The sequence below is a fragment of the Crotalus tigris genome, unplaced genomic scaffold (genome assembly GCF_016545835.1).
Source record: "Crotalus tigris isolate CLP2741 ecotype Arizona unplaced genomic scaffold, ASM1654583v1 scf7180000018301.7375997, whole genome shotgun sequence".
NCBI lineage: Eukaryota > Metazoa > Chordata > Lepidosauria > Squamata > Viperidae > Crotalus > Crotalus tigris.
The window spans coordinates 4,609,899-4,626,359 of record NW_024096931.1 but is presented as its reverse complement, the minus strand read 5'-3'; the positions used below and the strand labels follow the sequence as shown (position 1 = coordinate 4,626,359).

At 36.8% G+C, this 16,461-nt stretch overlaps 1 protein-coding gene across 10 annotated transcripts in view; it reads left to right on the top strand.

The window, feature by feature from the left end:
• RBFOX1 (RNA binding fox-1 homolog 1) overlaps positions 1 to 16,461 on the top strand; it is a 1,591,566-nt gene that overhangs the window by 811,311 nt on the left and 763,794 nt on the right. For 7 of the 10 annotated variants that reach the window (XM_039349789.1, XM_039349790.1, XM_039349787.1 and 4 more), the window contains one exon: positions 11,890 to 11,937. The exons of the other annotated variants lie outside the window; for them this stretch is intronic. In XM_039349789.1, the coding sequence (XP_039205723.1) occupies positions 11,890 to 11,937 (48 nt within the window). The remainder of the gene's footprint in view (positions 1 to 11,889; positions 11,938 to 16,461) is intronic. 10 annotated transcript variants of the gene reach the window in all.

Sequence of the window (16,461 nt, the reverse complement as noted above, 5' to 3'; positions counted from 1 at the left end):
CATGCTCCATTGTGGGAAAACCCAGGGATACATGGGAATTAAAGTAGCTACTAAGCAGCTGTCCTTAGGGACTGCATAACAATATATGGATAATAACATCCTGCTTGGCTGTTACCAAAGAATTGCAAGAATGCCAGGAATTATCCCATAAGAATTCTCCAATGTTTTTTTTCCTCTTTAGGAAAACCTCTCAAAAGCAAATTCTTTCATTTCAGTGAATAAAAACTTCTATGAAAACAAGAAAGGAAAAAAAAAACACATGGCACTAAAGCTGTCACATGTGACATGTGACATGCTAACATAGAAGGGATCAACGTATTGTCCAAAGCAACCGAGAGCAGAACAAGAAAGAATAGAATAGAATAGAATAGAATAGAATAGAATAGACAGATTGTAGAATAGAATAGAATAGAATAGAATAGAATAGAATAGAATAGAATAGAATAGAATAGAATAGACAGATTGTAGAATAGAATAGAATAGAATAGAATAGAATAGAATAGAATAGAATAGAATAGAATAGAATAGAATAGGATCTTGGATGTCTTCTAGTCCAGCCTCCTGCTCAAGCAGGAGGACCTATACTGTTTCTCAGACAGGTGATTGTCCAGTCTTTTTTTTTAAAAAAAATTCCAGTGATGGAGCACCCATGATTTCTGGAGGTAAGCTGTTCCACTGGTTGACTATCCTCACTATCAGGAAGTTTCTCCTTAATTCTAGGTTGCTTCTCTCTTTGATCATTTTCCAACCGTGGTTTCTCGTCCTTCCCTCTGGTGCTTTGGAGAATAACGTGACCCCCCTCTTCTTGGTGGCAGCCCCTCAAATACTGGAATACTGCTATCATGTCTCCCCTATTTCTTCTTTTCTTTATACTGGCCAAACCCAAATCCTGCAGCTGTTCTTCGTACGTTATAGTTTCCAGGCCTTTGATCATCTTAGTTGCTCTTCTCTGAATTTTTTCCAGACTCTCAACATCTTTTTTGTGATATGGTAACCAAAATTGGCTGCAATATTCCAGGTGTGGCCTCACCAGGGCTTTATAAAATGGTACTAGTACTTTGCGTGATCAATGGATGGAAGATCATTAAAGACATATCCAACCTAGATCTAAGGAGAAATTTCCTGACAGCGAGAACAATTAATCAGTGGAATTGTCTTCCCTTTGGAAGTTGTGGGTGCCCCATTGCAGGTGGTTTTCAAGAAGAGACTGGATAGACATTTGTCCTCAATGGTCTAGGGTCTCCGTCTCAACAAGGGAATTGGACTAGAAGACCTCCAAGGTCCCTTCCAACTTTTATTATTCTATTTTCTATATTTTAATTCTTCTATTCTGCCAAGTGGTAAGGTGGCTTTCTTTAGATTTTGTTTACTTTTATTTGTATACACAACCATTATGCCCAAAATCAACATTTAGCAGATATGGGCAGGTTGTAAAGCCTTGTTTATATGATGTTGGCATTCTCCACTTCCTTTTGTCCCTCCAGTTGGTCACACAGCCAAATGGGGAAACATATTTTGATTTTCCTCTGTATCTTCAATTAGGATTGTGTTTTGGAAATATAGTGTCTCCCAACAAACTACTCATGATCAGAATATATTTCCTGCCTCCCGCAGGAGCAGCCTTAAGTTCTTTCCATTATTAGTGTTATTGCTTAAAGCAGTATTTATTAATTTATTTTAATGCAATAAATGTTTGAGGGTTGAAGAACAATCTGATACTTCTGAAGCAGTTGAACTGAACTAAAAAGTTTGGGGATCCTAGTGCTAACCCCCAATGAAGCAAACCACATTATGTAAAAAAAAAAAAAATAGGTGTGTGTAAATAATAAAGTGTATACGATTTGCATAGGATAATTTGTTAAATAAATCCCCAACTTCCCACTTTTGCCAAAGGATTGAAAAAATAAAATCATTCCTATTACTGGAAGGTAGCACATTAAAAGTATTAATCCACCTGACATGTTTTGCACCCCCCCCCATCTTCTCCAAAAATAAATACAATAAAATAGCAAATCCCCCAAATGTTTTTGACCTGTTATAAAGGTGCAGCTGAAAGTTTGACAAGTCCTCCAGAATCCTTTTGCTTGTGAACAAATAGGAACATTGCAGAAGTTATGTGAGATAAGAAGCAAGTCAGATAGATTATGGGTCAATACACTGTGGATTTGCTGACCTTGGCTGACCTCCTTTACTGTAGGTTTATCTAGCAGGCAGCCCAGTTAATACAGATTCCATAAAGGTCACACAATCCAGTCTGTGCAATTTGCTTTAGTTCAGGAACTGTTGCCCATCTCTCCAACATATACAAAGCTGAAATGTGTCTTTTCAGAACCAAGCTAATGTTCAAGAACGAAAAAGAGGAATATTCAATTTCCACATTATATATAATTGTACCCAAATTGCAATGAACAAGAATAATAATAATTATTATTTTTTAAATGTCTTGTATTCCAGCTAACTTTTTTTAAAAAATGTCACTGTCTATACCAAGTTCAAAAATCACTTTTTCTACGTCAAACGAGAGCTTTGTATATATATATATATATATACACACACACATAGCCCAGGTTCCAATCTCAGAAGGGTATGTCTGGCTGAAGAGAGTTAAGAAGCTTGAAATAGCTATTCCAGTTCTCCCTTTATTCTTTGTTGGCAATCTAAATATGTATGTATGTATGTATGTATGTATGTATGTATGTATGTGTATATATATATATATATATATATATTTGTTTTCTGAGGTTTTCGCGGGTATTTGTATATAGGTCTTTGGTTGTTCGGGTTTTCTTCCGCGTAAAATTGGAAGTGTCTTGGCAACGTTTCGACGAAGTCACATTCGTCATCTTCAGGCTGGTGTTTTTTTTTACGCGGAAGAAAACCCGAACAACCAAAGACATATATATATATATATATATATATATATATATATATATATAAAATTCTCCGTCTTATGGCTTGTTTAGCAAACCATGCTTAAAGCATACCTTACTGTGGTATACCAGTCCAACCGTTATGCCAAACTGCATTCTGTTGTTGTTTTTTAGATATTTAAACAGGCCTGGCTTCAAAACAATGTTAAATCATGCGTTTGCTGGGCTTATATCCTGTCTGTTCCAATGTTGTCATGTTTGCAAAGATGACTGCAAGGTGAAGCATAGAGAACGAACTTGTCTGTGCTTTATATTTTATTTAACATTTTGTGATTCACCATGCAATATCTTTTAGCTTTTGATAATATTACCCTTTGCTTTAAGATTCTCTGAATTTCTGTTACAATTTTGAGCAGCATTCATTTTCAAAGTCTACTATATTCTGATCCATACCTTGGCTACTGTTGTTCCTCTCCTCCTCTTCCTCCTCCCCCCCCCTCTGTATTTGTATGTGTGTTTCTTTGAGGCAGTTTTGATTCCTGGAGAGTCTACATTGTATAGTCCCTACAATTAGCAAGGTTTTCGAAGTGATCTCCCCTTGACTTCTTGAGAGAGAGAAGGACTGGGCCAAGGTCACGTAGATGGTTTTGCGCTTAAGTTGGGAGAAGAAATCAGGGTCCTTTAATCACCTTTAATCACTACACCAAATTGATACATCTGGCTACCTAGCTTCATATTTTTTAAAAAGGCTTGGGAATTATTATTCAAAAAATGTAAAAGCCACTTCTGTAAATTCACACACCCCCTTCTGAATAGTCATGCAACAAGATAGTTGAACTTACAGTCCACCTCGAAGCTGTGGGGGGGGGGGGAGGCAAAGCATCATTTTATTTTATTTTGTGCCTAACAGGTTTGTCTATTACATCCCAACTCAATTGTGTGGTTGTTTGCCTCCATCTGCTGCTCATTCCTGATATTACAGCAAGTGAAAACCACAAAAAAGGACATGTTGGGTGTTTTCTTTTAAGCCTTTTGTAAGTCCCGTCATTCATCCGTTTTCTTTGACGGACTTGGATGTATTTTGTTATTAGTTTATAATATAAAATACGAAAAATACAAAGGAAAATAATAGGAAAAATAAGGGAGGAAAAAGAAAAGGGGGAAGTGTAGAAAAGAGGGGGAAAAGAAAGAAAAGGCATTGACTTTTGACTCCCTTGGTGCAGTAGGATAAAATAATAACATCAAATCTCAACTTCTTACTTAATAGTATAAAGTAGCCATTTCTATAACAACAAATGACTTAGATCTATGTTAAAAAGAAACAAACACAAAGTTCCTACTTTTTCTTACTTTTTTTTTTAAAAAAATCCTTTTTAACAGACAGTCTTGCTATTTTATTTATCCTTTAGGAAAAGCTATAAAGACTTAATAAAAGTTTCAATGAGTTATCCAATATTCCATATATACTGTGTCCCGTCATATAATACATATGTAATACAGGTACAAAATAGAAAACCAAAGCTGAAACAATTACTAATCAAGTCTGTATTTACTCTTTACTAAGCTATAACTAATAATTATAGTTATCACTATAACTAATATACATTATTTAATATGTAATACCTGCAATATCCTAGAAATGTGGCCAATATTTTAATGGTTGCCCAAGTTAGCCTTGGAGAGTAGCTAGAGTGTAACCTTTCAATCAGAGGGACAGCTACAATTTCTGCAGCTGGGTTTATGAGTGCCCGATGCTATGACTGGTGCCATGGACAGTTTAATAATGAATGGATTATTGACTAGCCTCTGTAGCTGAAGTATCATGTAGATTTATTGTAGTATCCTCCTTACTTTCTCAAAAAAACAACAACAATGCAATTCTAGGCTGCATTAATAGAGGGATAGAAACAAAATCACATGAAGTTCTAATACCACGTTACAAAGACTTAGTAAGACCACACTTGGAATGCTGCATCCAGTTCTGGTCCAGTTCAGTTCTGTTGAAACTGTGGGAAAAGAGCAGAGAAGAGTGACAAAAATGATTAGGGGGGCTGGAGGTTAAAACATACGAAGAACAGTTACAGGTATTAGGTATGTCTAGTCCAGGGGTAGGCAACCTTGGCTCTTTTATGACTGGTGGACTTCAACTCCCAGAATTCCTGAGCCAGCCATGCTGAGGGGAAAGGGAGAATTTCCAAGCTGAGCCATGCTAGCTCAGGAATTCTGGGAATTGAAGTCCACAAATCATAAAAGAGCGAAAATTGCCTGCCCCTGGTCTAGTCTAATGAAAAGCAGGACTAAGGGAGACAGGAAAGCACTGTTTCCCATATTTGAGGGGCTCCTACAAAGACAAGGGGGTCAAACTATTTTCCAAAGCATCAGAGGGCAAGACAAGAAACAATGGATGGAAACTAACCAAGGAGAGAAGCCACCTAGAACTAAGGAGAAACTTCCTAATGGTGAGAGCAATCAACCAATGGAATAGCTTGCCTTCAGAAGTTGTGGGTGCTCCATCACTTTTAAGAAGAGACTGGACAGCCATTTGTCTGAAATGGTATAGGATCTCCTGCTTGAGCAGTTGGTTAGACTAGAAAACCTCCAAGGTCCCTTCCAACCCCATTAGTCTATGTTCTATGTACTGCCATTTGTAAATTAGTGGAATAGAAAATAAATAAAATTTCCAATGTTTCTTCCTCCACCATCACCAAAGGAAATTATCACCCTCATCTGTAATCTCGGATCCTACATCACTTTGTGATTTCTTTGCATCAGAGAAATTTCTTTTATCTGTTGATCCTAAAGCTTTGCTTGCTGTTGTTGCCTAGAATCAGAGGCTGGATTAATGCTAACCCTGTCATACGGTTTCTTTTCATTTGGTTTCACACATGCAACCCACTAAAAAGAGACCTAGGGTTTGTGGTTTGCGAACTGTGGTTCATGGCTTGCTTTGATGCCTCATCTTATCGGCTATGGCCTATTACACAAACTAAACTTAATTAAACCATGTTTGAGCATAACATGCAGGGAATACAATGAAGCTCTGGGCAATGAATGAGATTTATTAGGTGTCAAGGGAAAACAATGCTATGTTTCTGCACTTAAACAGATACTTGGGAATGAATCAGAATGTATCTTGATATTTTTGCAGGACAAATGAGGTGACCAGAGTTAGTATATCAATGGTTTTGATTCAATCAACTTAAAAAAACCCTTCTCTATAATAAAAAGTTCAATGTACGGTGTTGTAGATGGATTCAAATGTAACTAGGACATAAATGAATATTTTCAATAGAATACAGCTTTTTCTAAGATTAGGTGTCCTGTTTTGTTACAGTTTTGTCTTTCCCAAAAAAACAGAACTATAATTACAGCTTACAGTTATGAAAACATTTGGACATTTATCCACTGAATGGTATAAAGACATCAAAAAGGTCTTTCAAGATGAAGTTGAGATCACATTGCTAATATCAAGTGGATAACGAAAAAATTAATAATAATAGACATCATGTTTTGTTTTACTGATTAAACAATGAAATTAGTTACTGATGATCATGGACACATTATGTAGACTTTATTTCAGTGAAGAGGTGGAAGCAAATAAATGACTCAAAAGTCCTGGCTGACTACATCAGTTATGGCTCAATTTCCTTGGTAAACATTGACAAAATATAGTAAAAATGTAGAATACAGAGGATATCAGTGGGATCTACAGAGAAGATCAATATCCATTGATTTGGGATGGAGTGTTGTCTATATTCCCAGGAGGGAGGGGCTGCAATCCAGAGGAGCAAGAGACAGCTGTTTAGTTTGATTGAGAAAAAGAGAGTTAAGGCGTCTCCTCTCTACCAATTCTTACAGTATATTGTCGGAGACTGATTTGCACTTTCACCCATATTTCGCATAGCTCGCAGATTGACAAAGAAAAGGGAGGAGGTGGGATGGAAAGCAAGGGTGGGGGGAACTGCATCTGAGCATCATTGGTTCCCGTGAGAGAGTGCTCCAACCCAAAGACACATTGAGCAGGTGGACTAGCGTGGCCCGCTGGTTCCCGTAACAAAATGAACAGAAGTGATTGGTGGACGTAATGGACTGTGGGTGGCCCCATAGGGAAAGGGGGCGAATTAACTACGCTTGCATTTGTGTGGGAAACCCAGAGCTGGTTTTGCTTTGTCTGTGCCAATATAGTTTATCAGTAAAATTTATACTCTTGCTAAAATAATATCTCAAGAGTTTCTTTTTCTGGATCTGCCAACTGGACGATTCACATTTATATTTAATGATAAAAATAGTTTTTGTTAGCTTGGCAAGATTTAAATTGAATTGAATACTTTTTTTGGCCAATAAATTCCAATAAGGAATTTGTCTCCTATGCAGAAGCTCTCAGTGTATATGCAAAGCAACAGAATAACGACACTCATCATCATAATAATACCAATACAAGGCGTGAATAAGAAAGATAATAAGGATAAATAATAATGCTACTGTTGTGGTTCCGGCTAATGAAACATTCCAAAGAACTTCCAGGCATTTATTTTCCTAAAAGTCTTTTATTGTTACAAAATGTCGGCACAGGCACAATGGAATGATGCTAGGATCTAAGTTCTCTTCCTCTGAGCAGTTAAATTATTAGCATATTCCCTCCCTAAATTAGCTGTCATATCTCACATTATCCAATTAGTGTGAAGGTCAAATGTTTTCTTCCTCTTTCTTTCCCGGGCTTTACCCCCAACCCCCCTTCTGCTCTGTATTAACCCCATAATTACCAAACAATTCTGCATATTGTCAAAAGCAAGAATATACAATATTTGCAGCGTTGACAGCTACAGCCATACTACATGGGTAAATACACATAGACACTAGACAGCACTGTGAGAGTTAGGGGTTCAGCAGACTGATGGCCCAAGGGGGGAAAAACTGACATTGTGTCTAGTTGTCTTGGCCTACAATGCCGTATAGCAGCATCCCAAAGAAAGGAGTTTATGTCCAGTCTATAAGTGTTATGTTTTATGTTTCAGTCTATAGGTGAGGAACAATAAAGAAAACAGCTTAGAAGAATCTCAGTGTGTCTTTCTTGGTTTATAGAGCCTGACATCAAACTGATCTTGTGCTGTCAACTCATTGTTGAGTCTTAGCAAACCCATAAATAGTTTTTCTTCATGACGATCTGTCCCTAATCTGGTCCTTCTGCTATTCCAAGAGTGCTGCTCTAATCAAGGCCATCCATGGTGTGAATAATCATCCCCTTTTTGTCTTTCCTTCTGTCTTTCCCAACTTTACTCTTCCTCCGAATCATTTCATAACTTCTCTTTGCATCCCATGTCCAAAATAGTAATTTGAGTCTGGTCATTTGTGCCTTGAGGGAGAACTTTTGATCCCTTTATTTGTTTTCTGGGTTTTCCACAATATTCTCAAGAATCTTCTCCAACACTTAAGTTTAACAGATCAACATTCTTTTCTGTCTTACTCTTTTCATATGCCAACTCTCACTTCTAAAGGGCATTCAAGAAGTACCATAGCTTCCATTTTCCTCTGTAGGTATATATGGATATCATAGCATTTGAATATTTTTTCCAAGATCTTCATGGCTGCTCTACCAAGTCCTAGTTGCAATATTTTTCTTGACTTCTTGTTTCTTTGCTGTTGATGGTTGACCCTAAAAGGCAGCTCTTTGCCAATTTGATATCCTCATAGCCCATTCTGAATCTGGCTGGTCTATCGGTTGCTATTAGATCTTCTTAATTTTAATTTTACTCCTATTTCCTTGCACTGTGCTCCTTGATTTTTATTATTAGAGCTTGCAGATCCTTTTGTAATTTATGCTATCAGATTAGACACACATATAAAGGGATAGATAGCCTCCACATCCTACAGATTTTAGATAGTCTCCATCCTACAGTGTTTAACACCGCTTCCCCCCTGGGGCTAAATAACGCTGTTGATGATACTTCTTTTGATTATCCGTCCTACATAAACTCATTTTATAGGAAGCCATCTGATCACGTTAAATAACCAGCCGACATTTTGGATGTTACTTTTAGAGCAAAATCAAAGCCAGCAGCGATGCTAATGATTTTTCTGAATTTAATGAAGGCCTTTGATAAGTTGCAGTGGAAAGTTTTGAAAGAAGCCTTCATTAAATATGGATTTCCTGCTTATTAATTAATTGGCTTTATATGTAGTACAGTTTAAAGACGTCAATATCTTTTTTTAACCTTTTTCCAAAAAAAAATATCTGCCAGTAGTAGTGAGAACTATGTTACATGAATAATATACTGACTGGGGACAATTAGAATAATATCAAGTATGGCACCAGCAAAAATAAAAATGTCAGTGTTGAAAACATGATGTGATCCCAGATTTCCAACCTCAATTGGTTGGAAGCTGGATTCTATTTACAATCATGTGATTCAATGACCAGGGTAATAAAAAGTCACAAAATCATACAGGATTCACCTAATGATCACCAGGCTTAGCAACAGAAATTCAGTTCCAACTGTACCTACTCCAGACTCAATCCTTTGTAGTCTGGATAAGGTAAGATAGGATCCCTAAACCAGGGGTAGGGCACCTTCAGAAAATGTCCGTTACATTTTCGTTTTTCTTCCTTCTTGGATAACATCCACATGTTCTGCATCTCCTGTGCCCAGAAGTCTGCAATCTCCTTTTGCAGGAAAAATGTCTGCCCTGCTGGAAGGGGTGTGACCCCTCTCTCTGGAGACCGGGGGAAGCAACTCCAAAGAATAGCAATGAATGTTCAGCAAATTAACTCCGACATGAGCATATTGAATTAGGCTGCAAAGATGGCAGGTGTTTCTGGTAAACCAGATGGCCCTCTTTTTTTGAGCTCTGTGGCAGCTGAGGGAAATGAAATGATATCAGTGTTCATTGATCAGCTCATCGCTCCCTGTTACATGGAAAGAAAGGGCCACTTTTCTGTCTAAAGGGCTTCAGCAATAGAGCTGTTGCAACCCGCCTGGTACGTTCTGTGTTCCACATTGATCATTGCTCAGGAAGTTCGCTAAACTCTTTGCATTCAACATCTGCAGGGGGTTTTTTTAATCCTATTTCCCTCCCCCCCCCCACTATCCTTTGAAAGGATAAATGCATCTTATTCTCGATCAGCAATTCTCTCTCCCTCTTCTTAAAATAACTGTTTTAGGAATTTTAATTATAATTGCAAAATATAATTTATTTATTATTTATTTATTTATTAAAATGTATAGGCCGCCCCACTCCCGCAGGACTCCGGGCGGCTAACAATAAAAACACAATATAACTTAACAAGACAAACAATAATACAGACTAAAAAGAAAAAGAAAAAAGTAAAGAAAAGTGATCAATAGAAGAGGATATTTGTCGAAGGAGAAACTTCCTGACGGTGAGGACAATCAACCAGTGGAACAGCTTGCCCCCAGAAATCGTGGGTGCTCTATCACTGGAGATTTTTAAGAAGAAACTAGACAATCACCTGTCTGAGATGGTATAGGTTCTCCTGTTTGTGCAGGGGGCTGGATTAGAAGACCTCCAAGGTTCTGTTCTATTCTATTCTATTCTATTCTATTCTATTCTATTCTATTCTATTCTATTCTATTCTATTCTAGATGAGACTAGACTAGATTAGACTAGACTAGACTAGTTTATTCCCATCACCATCCTCATCTATTCCTATTCTATTCTATTCTATTCTATTCTATTCTAGTCTAGTCTAGTCTAGTCTAGTCTAGTCTAGTCTAGTCTAGTCTAGTCTAGTCTAGTCTAGTTCAGGGTTGAACTGTGGGGGTCTTTGGTATTCTCTGAGCTTCATTGTTTTCTTACAGATGTTTCTTTACCCAACTAGGTAACATCATCAATTCTAGAAGGGGCTAGCATTTTTAGCATTGGTGATGTTACTAGTTGGGTAATATTTCCTGCAAGAAAAGAACCAAGCTTAGAGAGCATGAAGGATCCACCTTGTCAAAAGTGAGGTTTTCCCACCCTTTGGAGATTTGTGTGCATGTGTGTGTGTGTGTGTGTGTGTGTGTGTTCTTGTTTGCCACCTCTTTATTAAATGGTTAGCAGTCTGTTGGAATAAAATGTATCAACTATAAATTACAATGTACCAACTGTAAATTAAGACCGATTAAAATTTAGGAACAAATCAATTCATATTTTTTTTTTTAAAAAAAAAGACAAAAACAGCAGAATAAAACCAACACTTTATTTCCAACAAGGTCTTAACATGCCCTTAAATGGTGTCTCACAACGTGCAATGATTGTGCTTCAGGGTTATTTTGACACCTTGGTCTGGTGAGTTTTCACATTGAAAACAGACCCATTCATTTATGTCTAGGCAACCCTGGTTTGAACAATATTTAAGGCTAACCACAGTGTCCTAGTTTCAGGCATATTGAATAAACATGATTTTTTAAAAATGGAAGCCAAAGTTTTCTATTTCCTGTTGATGGATACATGAAGAGAGAAGTGAAAGACTCATAGAAAGGAAATACAGTATTTGAGACTGTAGGAATCACCCATTGTAGGATCTCCAATAGATGCCATTCACTTTCTGTTTAAACATCTCCACGGAAAGCAAATCTATGACTATTAGGAAGAAATTTGGAAGATTTATCCAAGTTACATATCAAAAGGGTTAAAACATTTTTTGTTTCTTTATATTTTTCAGTTTGATTTGCTTTTGGGATAACTTTAGTTTTTCTGATCTTTTGGGGACTTTCTTAATTCTTCTAGATATTTAATACACTGAAATATTCATTTTACTTGAAGTTTAAATATGAGTGTTGCCATAGTAAATGATTTAATAAATTTAAAGTAAATATATTCTCTGTTTTTGAGTTGGGGTTATGATTATTTTTTTATCTTTTTTATATTTTACTTGCTCAAAATCCCTCTGTGAGGGAGATGGGTGATTTTTAAATTGAACTAATAACTAATTAAACAAATAAATTATTTATAGATATTTTCCCCCTTTTATTTTACCAATTGTTTGTTTTCCTTCCTTTTTTTTCTTTCAATACTTCAGGATACTAAAGTGGAGTGCAGCTCTTGTGTAGAAACAGTGGACAGAAAAGTAAGTCCCTCATTCTAATAGCATTTATTTGGAATATATTATTTTAAAATGGTCTTTTTTTAATGAGCATTGCTACTGTTTTCTTAAAATTATTTCTGGAACTCATGACTATAAATGTGTCATCTTTTAAACAGTTAAAACAGAATGTGTAAATAGAGAAATATATAAAACCTAGACATTTGTGTGTTTGGATTGAGTGTAAATGATTCTGGAGAAATACATAAAAACTATCATGTCTTGAACATTGATCCTTTAATTTGAACATAAAAATATTGTTGATTATTTCGATGACACACTGGAGAATAGTTCTATCAATACTGTAATGGCAGACAAACCACATAATTGATGACTGTAGATAGATAGATAGAGAGAGAGAGAGAGAGAGAGAGAGATAGACAGACAGACAGACAGACAGACAGACAGACAGAAGATAGATGATAGGTAGACAGATGGAAAGATGGATGGGTGGATGGATGGACAGATAGACAGACAACCAGGTCTATTTTCTTTAAAAAAAATTCCTTTAGGTTTTTCTCCATGTATTGCTTTGTCACATATGGATTTCCTGCTCTGTTCCCTTCCTAAAACTCTTTCTAGATAACTTCTTTGAACCTACAGTATATTTGTCTACCATGCGCATAGTTTCACTTTTCAGTCTCTTGCAGAAGAGTTTTTACACATATTTTCTCTTTGAAGATTTTTTTATTTTGAATTTCTTAAACTTTGACTTGCTTGTCTGTCTGAACATGTTATGTGGAAACACTATTGGTGTGGATACTAAAGTGATTGCTAACCATGCTTAGTTTCAAAAGCGATGTTCAAGTGTGTGGGTCAACTGCCAGGTTAGCTGTGCAATGGAAATGGTGCAGAACTGTAGTAAAGGGATAAGGACTAAAGTTGGCTATAGCATTGATGACATTACTGTATATCTGTTTGGAGAAATTTAATCAGGATGATCTTGCTGTACCTCAGTAAAGCATTAGCAACACCTGTGGGTCCTAGAAAGATGCTAATAGCATCTTGAAGAAGTACAATGTGATATAACATCGTTCAAAAGCATCATGGGAAACTGGAATTGCCCACGGACTTTTCTGTTACTCTGGAAGAACAACAACTGCCCAAGGATTCAAATAAAAGTCTCACTTCTGTAGCACTGCTGCAACGCAAGATGGGGAATGACTCTGCAAGACCCTTTGGCAACAGTACGACGGACTTCTTTATGTCACTTCTTCCAGCTCATTGAGATCCAGCAGACATTTCCACAATTTCCAGTGGAAATTTTAAATGCGAACATGTTCACGAGAAGTATGTACCGTTTTTCGAAATCAGATTGAGCCTATAGGAATGGTTGCTGTTGCTGTATCTAAGGGAGGTAGTAAATTTCTGCAACTTACTATCCATTGGTATCTGTACCTATCCTGTTGGGTGGCTGTACCAAACCAGACAGTTTGGTAGAGAGGGAAAAGGAATGGGAAAATGGGTCCCAGAGTAGTTTATTTTCATGGTCCCAGAGTAGTTTATTTCCTCCTATCTGGTTTGGACCTAGTAAGGGAGCGTTTGCCCAGAGAAGTAATTCCACAATGATATGAATGAATGGGTGGCGTTAATATAAATGTAACTAGTTTGGGACATTGGTAAACTGAAAAGGATGTTCACTAAAAAAAAAAAAAAAGAGCCGAGGTGGCGCAGCAGTTAAGAGTGCAGTACTGCAGGCCACTTTAGCTGACTGTGTTCAGCAGGTCAGCGGTTCAAATCTCACCGGCTCAAGGTTGACTCAGCCTTCCATCCTTCCGGGGTAGGTAAAATGAGGACCCAGATTGTTGGGGGCAATGGAAATATATATATATATATATATATATATATATATATATATATATATATATATACACACACACATTGCTTACTGGTGTACACCGCTTAGAGAGTGCTTTGCACTTAAAGCGGTATATAAGTCTCATAAATAAATAAATAAATAAATAAAATAGCATAGCATAGAATAGAACAGAATAGATGCAATGGGGAATGGAACGGAACGGAACAGAACAGAACAGAATAGAATAGATGCAATGGGGAATGGAATGGAATGGAATAGTTAGAGTGCAGTACTGCAGGCCACTTTAGCTGACTGTGTTCAGCAGGTCAGCGGTTCAAATCTCACCGGCTCAAGGTTGACTCAGCCTTCCATCCTTCCGGGGTAGGTAAAATGAGGACCCAGATTGTTGGGGGCAATGTAAATATATATATAGATACATTGCTTACTGGTGTACACCGCTTAGAGAGTGCTTTGCACTTAAAGCGGTATATAAGTCTCATCAATAAATAAATAAATGTGACATTCCTTGCTTTTATGCAGAGCCTCTTCTCTCCTCCCCTTCCCTCCTCTACTCTCCCCTTCCCTCCCCTTCCCTTTCCTATCACTTCCTTTCCCTTCCCTTTCCCTTTTGCTTCCCTTTCGTTTTCCCTTCCTCTTCCCCTATCCCTTCCTCTTCCCCTACCCTTCCCTTTCCCTTTCCCCTTCCCCTTTCCCTGATCCTTCCCTTTTACTTTTCCCTTCCCCTTCTCTTTTTATGCAACATTACAGTGAGACTATTTCCAAGTCTCATTTCTTTCGTCTCTGATCAGCAGTTTTTCTGCCTTTTATAGCTACAATACAATTTGCCAGATATGACAGTAGAACATATTCTTTCTTCTACATATTTATTTGTTTGTTGTTGTTGTTGTTAAATGCAATTTTCATTTCTTCGAGGTGATCAGGCGAGGTGTGGGCAGGGGGAGGAACGTTCTCATTGCATCCGATTCCTTTCTCAGGATGAAACTTTTCCAAAACAAGCTTCATGTCTTTCCTACTCTCCTTCCCTCCAACAGCAATAGTATTCCACGGCTGCTTCTTCGGAACTCATTATTTTTCAAAGTCTCCTTCTCTTTCTGCCGTTATTTTCTGCCATTTTAATCCAAAGCATGGCATCTTTCCTTTTTTTTAAAAAAAAAAAAAAGAAATCCGTACAAAATCATTTAACGAAGATGTTTACTGTAGTACATAATTCAGCCCCTCGGTTTGGGTGAAATTTAAAAAAAAAATGTTGCGGAAGAATGAGACACAGAGTCAAAATTGCTTTCGGGCCCCCGAATTTTCTGACAAGCATTCAGTAATGTACAATTTGTTGTGTGTGAAATTGGCCATTGATATCCTGAAGCCCAGCCTGATGGAGAGCTGAGTGCTGCCTTTAGTCCAAAGGAGCCTTGTAGTGAAACTGATGTGAAAAGGGAAATTCCCATCAAGGTTCTTAACACCAGTGAATTAGAGAAGCAGCCTTAACATTAAGGCCCAGGCCACATCCTAGCTCATCTTTGGAAGGTTTCAAAATGTGTCCTAGTGTTTCATGAACTCTTAGAAATTGTTTCTGAAATTGCTCTCTATACTTTCTTCCATATCCTTGATTGAAACCTTGATTAGATGGTACAATACTTTACGAAGATCAAGTTGCTCCAGAGTTCACCTAGAAAAAAAATAGGGGGGGGTAGAGAAAAAAAAAGAAAGGAAGAACAAAGCACATTTAAGTTCTCCCTGATTTGGACTGCAAAAAGATTGATGTAAAAATAACATGAATAATAATCCCTTTTGTGGAGATAAGAGATAAACTTTGATGCTTTGTTCTTTATGTCATCTGTCTTGTGAATTTGCAGTATTCTTTTTTTGCCATGTATATGTATACATTTGAAGTAGACTGTGATGTTTCTCTGTGTCATATATGTGTAGAGTATAGCATTATGGTATTTTTTTGAGAGCTAAATGCAACAAAAATTCATTTTAATGCATGCTGATTAGTGTACATTTAAAGTGACAAAGCTTATGCACTGAAGACAAATTCCTTGGGTGTCCAATCATACTTGGCCAATAAAGAATTTTACTCCACTCTGCTCTGCTCTGCTCTGCTCTATTCCATTTCTCTATTCTATTCTATTCTATTCTATTCTATTCTATTCTATTCTATTCTATTCTATTCTATTCTATTCTATTCTATTCTATTCCTATTCCTATTCCTATTCTTATTCCTATTCTGATATGTTTATTAAAGTGGATTATAAGATTTTTATCAATTCAGACAAGCTTAGTTATATTTCTGGAACAAATAACTGTCCAGAATTTGTGTCACCAAAGTTATTTCTACCGGTGCAGATAGTTAAGTTTTTAGATCATTTTAATATATTGGAACAAAAAAAGATTGGGTTAATTATTTCTATTTTTATTATTTTATAACTGTTGTAATATGATTACTATAATTATCACTTTATTTAGTATGCTACTATACACATTATCATATATTTATTGTATATTGCATTGTATTGTATTTTAATACAATTTCTACCATACACAATGTTATAGTTATATAATAATGATAGTATTATAATCAGGGCTTTTTTTGTCATAGAACACCCAGAATGGAGTTCCGGCACCTTTTTTGGATGGAACCTTGTAGGGTAGGCAAGGTGGGTTGTATGACGTGTTTGAGTCCTGGCACCTTT